At 35.9% G+C, this 11,904-nt stretch overlaps 1 protein-coding gene across 1 annotated transcript in view; it reads left to right on the plus strand.

Moving 5' to 3' along the window:
• Positions 1–11,904, plus strand: part of LOC119521315 (zinc finger protein 432-like) — a 74,719-nt gene that overhangs the window by 18,134 nt on the left and 44,681 nt on the right. The window contains 1 exon segment of the mRNA XM_037819436.1: positions 4,273–5,977. Within this exon segment, the coding sequence (XP_037675364.1) occupies positions 4,273–5,977 (1,705 nt within the window).

The raw sequence follows: 11,904 nt of genomic DNA on the forward strand, positions 1-11,904 counted from the left end.
TTTGTGTGGGGTCTGGGAATGGCACCTATATGTAAAGCCCTCCAATGATGCTTCTGTGATCCTATGGCTGGTGAATCACAGCCCCAATATGATCTAGAACAGACTGAATTTAAGTGAGAATTAATTTAAATATATTTTCCAAAGGTAAAGATTTTAGTAGCAAAGAATGACAGATCTGCATGTAATATTTAGAAGTTTACCCTTTGAACACGAGAAGTATTTACTATAATTCAGTACTATGAGAAGATAACTATAAAAATGAGCATAAAAGAAAGGGTTTAATTTAGAAATTTAGAGGAAATAGAACTTATATTGGTATAGTAGGAATGGGAATATAATATGATATGTCCAAGTTAGGGAGATGATGAAGGGTGAGGAATGAAAGCATGCAGTAGGAATGTGCAAGGCCATGGAGTAGACTATCAAAAGATTGCAATGACAGATTAATGTTTTGGGTGTCTGTGAATCATCAGTGGTTCTCAACTCTGGTACATATCAGATATTAGAATGGGGAGAGAGAGAGAGGAAGGGGCACTTTATATACATTCCTAGACATCACCTGCAGAGATTCTGATTTAATACGTCTAGGTTGGGCCTGAGCACTCATAGGTTTAAACATTTCCCCACTGGTTCTAAGGTAATTATTTTTGTTTCATATTATTTCCCCCCAATTTTTTAATTCTGTGATATAAAAACATGGAAAACATTAATAGCAAGCCACCTTTTTATTTGTAGACATTTTATACACTCATCTTTTTAAAGGAAGGTATTTTGTGTACCTAAAGCCTAGGTATTTCATGTGCCTAAAAGGTAAAAATGATCAGACAGATCTCTGAGGGCTTATTAAAAAAAATGGCCTGAAGTCAGCCAAATATAGGCCAGTGTTAGACGGTATTTATAGGAGAACTATGGAGGAGAAATGTGGATAAATGGAATAATGAAAATGTAAACTTTTATTGCCAGGCTCAGTGTTTGGATTTTATGTGTTAGTAATTGAGGTATTATGGTGAAAGTTTGATTGGTTTTGTATTTTTGCAGCTCTAGGTAGTCTTATGTTTCACCTGGGTAGCAGTAGTGTACCAATAATAAAGAACAGCCAGATATTATAAGAAAATCTGAAGGTAAAGCTGGCATGATTCATGGTCCAGGAGGAGGAGCTTGGTCCTTTACAACTACTTAACTGATATCAACTGAGACATCAATGTAGAATTGTGGAAGGAGATGCTGTTGGTGGGAGAAAGATAGAAGAATATATCAGGGATACTGAAATGGGAAGAGTTGGAATATGATTTACCTACTACATGAAGAATCTGATACAGAAAGTGACAGTTCCCATATCCCACGGAGCAGCCCATTAGCTTCTGAAGACTTTGTGGTATTCTGGCTTGTTGCAACATTCCCTAATGAGTATTTTTTATTGTTGTTGCAAAAATTCCCCTTTTTCATTAGGAATGGGATATATGGGAATGTGGCACAGCTAGACCAGAGGTTGGAGTGTTCATTGTAGAAGTTGTCCACTAAATCTGATTGATGCTTTTGGAAAGTTAGTTTGATAATGGTCTTCAGAATGAAGAAGGGCAAACTAGAGCAATAGGACTGCCACACAAGAGGCTATCTCAGTTCTCTGGAACTCAAATGCTGAGGATCTCACATTCTGATACAGTGCTCTCAGATATTTATTCTCTGTGTTAGTGTGCACATATTTTGGTTTGCAAAAGTTGCTGGAAAAAAAAAAAGATGTAGTGCCCCCTTGAGGAGCCTGTGGAGAATGCAGGGGTATTCGCCTACCCCACCTCCATGGTTGCTAACATGACCACAGACATAGGGGACTGGTGGTTTGATGGGTTGAGCCCTCTACCATAAGTTTTACCCTTGGGAAGACGGTTGCTGCAAAGGAGAGGCTAGGCCTCCCTATATTTGTGCCTAAGAGTCTCCTCCTGAATGCCTCTTTGTTGCTCAGATGTGGCCCTCTCTCTCTGGCTAAGCCAACTTGAAAGGTGAAATCACTGCCCTCCCCCCTACGTGGGATCAGACACCCAGGGAAGTGAATCTCCCTGGCAACGTGGAATATGACTCCCAGGGAGGAATGTAGACCTGGCACCGTGGGACGGAGAACATCTTCTTGACCAAAAGGGGGATGTGAAAGGAAATGAAATAAGCTTCAGTGGCAGAGAGATTCCAAAAGGAGCCGAGAGGTCACTCTGGTGGGCACTCTTATGCACACTTTAGACAACCCTTTTTAGGTTCTAAAGAATTGGGGTAGCTGGTGGTGGATACCTGAAACTATCAAACTACAACCCAGAACCCATGAATCTCGAAGACAGTTGTATAAAAATGTAGCTTATGAGGGGTGACAATGGGATTGGGAAAGCCATAAGGACCAAACACCACTTTGTCTAGTTTATGGATGGATGTGTAGAAAAGTAGGGGAAGGAAACAAACAGACAAAGGTACCCAGTGTTCTTTTTTACTTCAATTGCTCTTTTTCACTCTAATTATTATTCTTGTTATTTTTGTGTGTGTGCTAATGAAGGTGTCAGGGATTGATTTAGGTGATGAATGTACAACTATGTAATGGTACTGTAAACAATCGAAAGTACAATTTGTTTTGTATGACTGCGTGGTATGTGAATATATCTCAATAAAATGATGATTAAAAAAAAAAAAATAAAAAAAAATAAAAAAAAAAAAAAAGTTGCTGGAAAGCAATATATCAGAAATGGGTTGGCTTTTATAATGGGGATTCGTTAGCTTATAATTTACAGTTCTCAGCCCATGACAGTGTCCCAACTCAAGGCATCAACAGGACAAAACCTGGACTCTGAGGACAGGCTGCTGGCATTTGGGACATCTGTGTCACATGAAAAGGCATATGGCTGGTGTCTGCTGCTCTTTCTCCCCCGGGTTTCATTGCATCCACCTGCAGGCAGCCTGTTTCTCTCTTTTAGCTTCTGTCTCTCTTATCTTCACTGGTGTGTTCTTGTCTCTCAGCTTCCCTCAGCATCTGTTAATTTCATCCTTAGCTTCTGCAACTGTTTTATCCTCTGATAAAGAATTCCAGCAAGAGGATCAAGACATGCCCTGAATGAGGCAGGTCACATCTCAATTGAAATAACCTAATTAAAAGTTCCCACCCACAATAGGTCTGCATCCACAGGAATGGATTAAAAGAAAATGGCCTTTTCTGGGGGTACAAAACAGCTTTAAACTACCACAGCACATTTTCCTGAGTTTTATAGTCAGTGATTAGTTTCTTTAAGTGAGCTTTAAAAATCCCCAAACTCTAAATGTTGAACTAATACCTTTTGTTTGGTGCTTTTATCTCTCATTCTACCTGTCCTCCTAACCCAATGTCATTCAGTCCTCTTTCCCTGTATAATATGTATATATTGATGATTTCCACATCATTAACTCCAGTAAAGACCTTGTTCAAGATTTATATAACCAGGCAGATTTTTTGTCTGTGCATGTCTAATAACCATCTCAAAGTTGATTTTTCATAATGCATATTTGATTTTTTATGCCTTATGAACTGTAGTAATAGTCCTCATCTCACTACAAAACACTTTGACCCACCACTATCTCATACCATATAGTGAAGTGTAATCCTGGATTCTTCACTTTCATTAGCCACCCCAGTCCCCATTAACTCATTATTTAACCCTTTCTTTTATGTAAATTTATCCTGATTTCCTCTACCTTAAAGCATCTCCATTGCTCCTACAAACCACATGTAACACTCTGAAACTCTTTTTTCTTTCTTGTTTGTACATTTAAGCTCAGTGAAAATAAGGAATATTTTTGTATATCCCAACACCAGGCATAGGGCCATGTATGTACTTAGGAGCCATTCATTAGATACTTGTGGAATGAATGAATTCAGCCCCCATCATTTTGGGTTAGTTGTCTCTTCCACCTGTGGTCTCTCTTCTCTCCGAGTTCTGTAGAATGGTGTCCCTCCAAACTCTGGTTCACTTCTAACAATGAGTTGCTTGTATTTCACTATTTCTGCATGTTTTACAAGGTCTTATTTAGAAAGCAGCCAAATATATATAAATTGCCACTTACCTTATTTGTACACTAATTACTTTTACCTTTTTTGCATATATTATTATGTTTTTACCAGTGTGCAAGGGATAAAGAAAACTTGTACATGAAATTTTAGACTGTTTTGGGTTGTCACTAAAGAGCCACTTCCCTACAAGGAATTTTTTTTCAAAGTTAGATTCCAGACAAGTTTATGAAAGTCATCATTGTTCTCCTCTTTCCTAGAAACTAGTGAAGTTGATGATGACCTGCAGGGTCATTTGGAAAATGCAAGAAAGCAGAAGAGTATGGAACACTACCATAAACTTAATGCATTTGGAAATATCGTTCATCAAAGCAACTGTAGTTTTCCTTTCAGGAAAAATCATATGTTTGAGTTCTATATAAAAACTTTGAAATCAAATTTAAGTTTAGTTAACCAGAACAAAAACTGTGAAATTAAGAACTCTGTTAAATTCCATGGAGATTATAAATCATTTCTGCATGGTAGGCATGAACAATTTCATTCTGAAGTTCATTTCCCTGTAAGTGCAAAACCCATCTGCAATAAGTCCCAAGTCATTAAGCATCAGGGATTTCACAAAATGCAGAAAGGCCATGTATGCAGTGACTGTGGGAAAGTCTTCACCAAGAAGTCTCAGCTCACTGATCATCAAAGAGTTCACACAGGAGAGAAACCTTACAGATGCAGTCTGTGTGGGAAAGCATTCTCCAGAAAATCCAGGCTCAATGAACATCAGAGAATTCATAAAAGAGAGAAATCCTATATATGCAATGAATGTGGAAAAGTCTTCACCATGAAGAGCCGTCTGATTGAACATCAGCGAATCCATACTGGAGAGAAACCCTTTGTGTGCAATGAATGTGGAAAAGGCTTCCCTGGGAAGCGTAATCTCATTGTACATCAGCGAACTCATACTGGAGAGAAATCCTATGTATGTAGTGAATGTGGAAAAGGCTTCACTGGGAAGAGCATGCTTATCATACATCAACGAATTCATACTGGAGAGAAGCCCTACATATGCAGTGTATGTGGGAAAGGCTTCACCACAAAGCACTATGTTATCATACATCAGAGAAATCATACAGGAGAGAAACCTTATATATGCAGTGAATGTGGAAAAGGCTTTACCATGAAGAGCCGTCTGATTGAACATCAGCGAACTCATACAGGAGAGAAGCCCTTTGTGTGCAATGAGTGTGGAAAGGGCTTTCCCAGGAAGAGTAATCTTGTTGTACATCAGCGAAATCATACAGTAGAGAAATCCTATGTATGTAATGAATGTGGAAAAGGCTTTACCGTGAAGAGCATGCTCATAATACATCAACGAACTCATACGGGAGAGAAACCTTACAGATGCAGTGAATGTGGGAAAGGCTTCCCCTTGAAGAGTCGACTGATTGTACATCAGCGAACTCATACTGGAGAGAAACCGTACAAATGCAATGAATGTGGGAAAGGTTTCATTGTTAATAGTGGATTGATGTTACATCAACGAACTCATACTGGAGAGAAACCCTACATATGCAATGAATGTGGAAAAGGTTTTGCCTTTAAGAGCAATCTTGTTGTTCATCAGCGAACTCATACTGGAGAGAAACCCTTTATGTGCAGTGAATGTGGAAAAGGCTTTACCATGAAACGCTATCTCATTGTGCATCAGCAAATTCATATGGAAGAGAAATCTCATATATGCAGTGAATGTGGAAAAGGCTTTACCATGAAGAGTGAACTCAGTCAACATCAACAAATTCATACTGGAGAGATACCCTATGAATGCAATGAATGTGGAAAAGGCTTCACTGTGAAAAGTCGTCTAATTGTACATCAAAGAACTCATACAGGAGAGAAACCCTTTATATGTAGCAAATGTGGAAAAGGCTTCTCCTCAAAGAGAAATCTCTTGGTACATCAGCGAACTCATAATGGAGAAACCATAAAAATGCAATGAATTTGGTAATGCCTTTAGGAAGAAAATACCCTTCATACAACACCAGAGATTTCACATGATACATTTTTTGGTATGTACTAAGTGTGGAAAATCCTATTTGCTCAAAATTGGTCTCATTACCCATCAGGGAATTTACATGGGAGACAAATCGTATGCGTGCAATCACTACGGAAAAGCTGTCACTGGATTCAGTGGTTGTGGGTCATCTTTCCTTTGTCAAGCCTTGTTGAAAATAGCACATGCAAGAGAAATGAATAAATTCAGCCAAAGTACACATAATCCTTTGCAGAGTCCAAACTTACTACATACAAGTGAACTCATGTAGGAGTCAAACCATGTTGGTAGTGACCTTATTAACCATCAGTGTGCTCCCAGGGTACATGAACATAGTGTGGTGCAGCCTCTTGGAAGATTTCCACCCTCAGCGGATTATAGAAATCCCCAGGAAAGGAGCTTAATGAATGCAGAGAATGTGATAGTGTCTTCACTGCTCCCTTAGCTCATGTTTTATGTCAAAGATAACACATAGGAAAAACCCAGACACACTGAATGCAGAAGAGCTGTGAAGAAAACTTTCTAGGTAACTTTATGTCTGAAAATTGTATACTGAGATAAGTCCTATAAATGGAGAAACTAGGAAAGTCTTTTTAGGGGAAGAGAGACCATATCAGTGACCATCATAGATCATCAATGATTTTACACTTAGTAGCAATATAATAATTGTGGGTAAACATTTTCCCAGACATAAACCTCAGATATTTCAGACTGGAGAAAAATTTCAGATGGCTGTGAATATGGCATTCATAGTCATTTGTCATGAACTTGCACAGAAATAAAACCTTTATGCACATACCAAATGTGGAGTACCTTTCACAAAATATCAGACAACTCATTAAGGAAAGAAGTCTCTTGAAACAGATGTATGTTTGAGAGCTTCCTGTCACAAATCTAAACTCATACATCAGATAATATACTTGATGTACTTTTGGATCAGGTGTCCTTAAACCGTATTCCTAATTTTGTTGTCAATGATTCCATAATTTTTAAGTTGGCTGTATCACTGATTAAATTTTTAATTTTATATAATGAAGGGGTGTTCTATCCCCACCTTGTTTCATAAGATTAGCTCTTACATTTCTTAGTCCCTAGGTCTATTTCTTTGAGTCTTGATGTATTTCAAAAGGAAAGTGAATATATTAAGTTCATAAATGTAATTAAACATATATGTGTATATTTATCTGTGTTTAAAGTAGCATTAAGCAGTTTACAAAAACACCTTAAATGTGTTTTTTCTAAATTTTTTTTTTAAATAATTTTAGGCACTCAAGAAGTTAAAAAATATACAAAGTTCCCAGCTTCCAGTGACATTTTACATAACCACAATGCAGAATCAAAACTACTAAAATGATTTAACACTATTATTTAAACTATAGACCTTATTTAGAGCTCACTAATTTTTGCATGCAGTATTTTTTTTAAATATAGAGTTATAGGAAATTTTATCACTTGTTTAGAGTTGTATAACAGCCATCACAATCAAGATGCAGAACTCATACATCAATACAAAGAAACACCCATGCTACCCCTTTATCATCACATCCTACCTCCAGCCATGACTCATGGCAACCACTTACCCAGTCTACCACCTTAATTTTGTAATTTCAAGAATCCTGTTAAAATGGAATAAATAGTATGTAACCTTTGACATTGGCTTTTTTTTTTCCTTAGCAAATTTTGCCAAGTTGTTGGGTGTATAGTTTTACTTTTTATTACTGAGTGATAATCTATTGTATGGATGTACTATTAGGAAATTGGGTTTGTTTGGGTAGTATAGTTGTTATAAATAAAGATGCTGTGAATGTTCATGTACCAGATTTTGTGTGAATGTAAGTTTTGTTTCTCTAAGTACCCAGGAGTACAATTGCTAGTTCATATGTTAAGTTTGTGTTTATAAGAAAATGTCTGGCTATCTTTCAGATTGGCTGTACCATTTTACATTCCCACCAGAATTGTATGAGCTCTCCAGTGGTTCCACATCCTTTCCAGTACTTAGGTATTCTTAATATATTTTATTTTAGTCATCCTATTATGTGTGTAGTCGTATGTGATCATGGTCCTAATTTACATTTCTCCTAATGGCAACTGAAGTTGAGCACCATCTCATGTGCTTGTCACCTGCATATCCTCTTTGTTGAAGTGTTCAAATCTTTTGCCCATTTTCCACTTGGATTATTTCCTTAGTGTGGACTTTAGAGAATTCTCTGTATATTCTAAGTCCTTTGTCAGATAAATAATTTTCAAATATTTTTCCCAGTCTGTAGCTTTTTATTTCTTTCTGTTAAGAGGATCTTTTTCAAAGAAAATTTTAAAATTTTCATGAAGTACAACTTATAAGTTTTTTTAAATGGATCTTAATTTTGGTGATATGTGTAAGAATTCTTCACCAATCCTTAGTAAGAGAAGTGTTTTTCTGTTTTCTTAGATAAATATTATAGTTTTTCTTTTTACACGATGAACCATGATCCATTTTGAGTTAGTCTTTTTATATGATCTAAGGTTTACTTTGAAGTTCATTTCCTTTACGTGTAGATGTGTAATTGTTCTAGCACCTTAGGTTGAAAAACTTTCCTTTCTCCATTAAATTGATTTTGCATCTTTGTAAAAATCATTTGCCCATATTCGTGAGCCTATCTCTGGACTCTATTCTGTTCCATTTATCTATGTGTCTTTCCCACCATTTATATTAACACTGTCTGGATTTTTAGAGCTATAGACTAAGTCTTAAAGTCAGGTAGTCTATAATTCCTCTTATTTTCAAAATTGTTTTAGCTATTTTAGTTCCTTTGTATTTCCATATAATTATATGATGACCTTGTCTGTAGCTACAAAAACTACTCTTGAAAGGATTTGATATAAGTTGCATTTAATCTGTGGAACAACCTGAGAATTGGACATTTACTATGTTGAGTATTCCATTCCTTGAACATACTATCCTCTTCGATTTCTTTCATCAGCATTTGTACTTCATAGAATCCAGATCCTGTATGTTTGTTAGATATATACTTAAGTAATTTTTTTGGTAGCTGTTGTGAATGTTATTCTGTTCTTGTGTCTTTTATTTTGGTTTACAGTTTCCAGTTGTCATTGGCAGTCTGTAGAAATACGGTTAATTTTTGTGCACTGACCTTGTATCCTGAGACATCAATAAACTCACTTATTAGTTCTAGGAAGGTTATTGTACAGAGATAATCACATCATCTAATGATACATAGTTTCATATCTTCCTTTTCATTGTGTATGCATTTTTTGCTTTTTCTTCCCTTATTACACTGCATAGGACTTCCAGTACTATGTTAAATGGGAGCAGTGATAATGGATATCCTTACTTGTTCCTGATTTTAGAGAGGAAGGATTCAGCCTTTCCCCACTAAGTATGATGTTAATTTTACATATTTTGTAGTTGCTCTTGATTAAGGAAGTTCTCTTCTAATCCTAATTTGTGGAAAGTTTTTTTAATCACAAATTGCTGTTGAATTTTTGTCAAATGTTTTTTCTGCATCAGTTGATATGATTATATGTTTTTTCTTCTTTAGGCTGTTAATATGACATCAATTGGTGTTTTTTTTTTTTTTCTTTTTTTTAATAAAATGTTTGGTAGAATTCACCAGTGAACCTGTCTGCCTGGAGATTTCTTTTTGAATGTTTTTCATTATGAATTCAGTTCCTCAAATAATTAAGGGACTATTCAGATTATTTCATTTAAAGTATGCTTTTCTTTTCCTTTTAGTTTTTGGTTTCGAGGAATTGGTCCAATTCATCTTAGTTTTTGAGTTTATTACATAGGTTGTTCATAGTTTTCACTCATCCTTTTAATAGCTATAGGGATTGTATCCCCTGTATCCCCTTTTATGCAGTATTAGTAATTTGTGTCTCCTCTTTTATTCCATCTCAATTTTTCTAGACATTCTCAATAATACTGGTTTTTACAAAGGATCACCTTTTGGTTTGATTGATTTTCTCTATTTTCAATTGAATTTTTCCTCTGTTTTTTTTTTTTTCAATTATTTTCTCCTCCTGGTTGCTATGGCTTATTTTGCACTACTTTTCTACATTCTTGAGGTTGACATTTCAATTACTGACTTCGAGACCTTTTCTAATGAGAGTATTTAGTGCTATAAATTTCCCACTATTTTATCTGAATATATTTAAATTTTAATTTTAATTCCCCTTGAGACTTCATTTTTGACCATGGATTATGTAGAAGTGTGATATTTAATTTCCAAGTGTTTGGAAATCTTTCTATTTTCTTTTTTATTGATTGCTGCTTTTATTCCTTCATGGTCATAGAATTTACTTTTTATTATTTAAATTCTTGTAAATTTGTGGTTTGTTTTATGAACCTTTATGTGGTTTATATTGTTTAATGTTCCCTTTAAGCTTGAACAAAAAAATGTCCAAACATCTGTTACTGCTTGGAGTATTCTACAAAAACCTATTTGATTTTAGTAATTGAAGGATTTGGTTCTATATCCTGATTTTCTCTTAATTATGATAGACAGTTGATGCCAATATGGATAATTGAGGATGTGTCTACTTGTCCTTTCAATTCTGTCCATATTTGTTTCATGTATTTTGAAGCGCTGTTGTTGGCTTGTTTTATTTTGGCGTGTACAGATTTAGAATCATCCTCTTGCTTATCTAACCCTGTTATCTGTGTTCCTGCTAATTTTCTTTACTCTGATATCTGCTTTATCTGATATTTAAAAAGGTATTCCATCTTTCTTTTGATTAGTATTTGCATGATGTATCTTTTTGCTTTTTCTTGCCTATATCATTATATTTGGAGTGAGTTTTCTATAGGTAGGATAAAGTTGAGTCATTTTTAAAATTCATTCTTTCAGTCTCTTTTAACTTGTGTTTGGAACATTTACACTGAAAATAATTATTGATATGTTAGGATTTAATTCAAACATGTTCTTAATTTTACATTTGCTCCTTACATTTTTCATTCCTTAGTTCCACTTAATGCCTTCCTGTTGGTTACTTGACCATTTTTTTTTTCATATTTGATTTCGATTTCTCTCTAGTGTTGAGTATATCTCTTTGTAAATTATTTTTAGTGGTTGCTCTGTGGATCTCTCTTTCACTATCTCTATACCTATCTGTATACATATACATAATATATGTACACATGCATACGCTATAGTCTATTAATATCAGTGTCTTACCACTTCAAGAGAAATGTAACTTTACTGTGGTAATTTGGAGGATGTACCCCAGAAAGGATCATCTTTTATTCCATTCCTGTGGGTGTAGACTTATTGTACGTGGGACCTTTTGATTAGGTTATATAAATTGAGACATGACCAACCTTGTTCAAGGTGGGTCTTAATCCTCTTACTGGAGTCCTTTATAAGAGGATAAAGGGCACAGAGAAAACCCAGAGAAGCTCATATAAAAAGCCCAAGGAAAGGTCATACCCATAGAAGCTGAGAGAGGAAGCCACTGAAAGCAGAAGCTGAAAGCAATGAAATTCATGAGAGAAGGACCCCATATGTCACCATGTGCATTGCTATCTGACAGAGGAACCCAGGCTCACTGTTCTAGTTTGCTAATGCTGCCAGAATGCAAAACACCAGAAATGGATGTTTATAAAAAGGGGTTTATTTGGTTACACTGTTACAGTCTTAAGGCCATAAAGTGTCCATCAACAAAGGGTACCATCACTGGAGAAAGGCCATTGGCATCCAGAAAACCTCTGTTAGCTGGAAAGGCATGTGGCTGGCGTCTGCTTGCTTCCAGGTTGCGTTTCAAAATGGTGTCCTCCAGAACGTCTGCATCAGCTTCCGACGGCCATCTTCAGAATGTCTGTCTCAGCTCCAGCTCCTCTCTCAGCTTCCGCGCA

This window comes from Choloepus didactylus, chromosome 27 (assembly GCF_015220235.1).
Source record: "Choloepus didactylus isolate mChoDid1 chromosome 27, mChoDid1.pri, whole genome shotgun sequence".
Classification (NCBI taxonomy): Eukaryota; Metazoa; Chordata; class Mammalia; order Pilosa; family Megalonychidae; genus Choloepus; species Choloepus didactylus.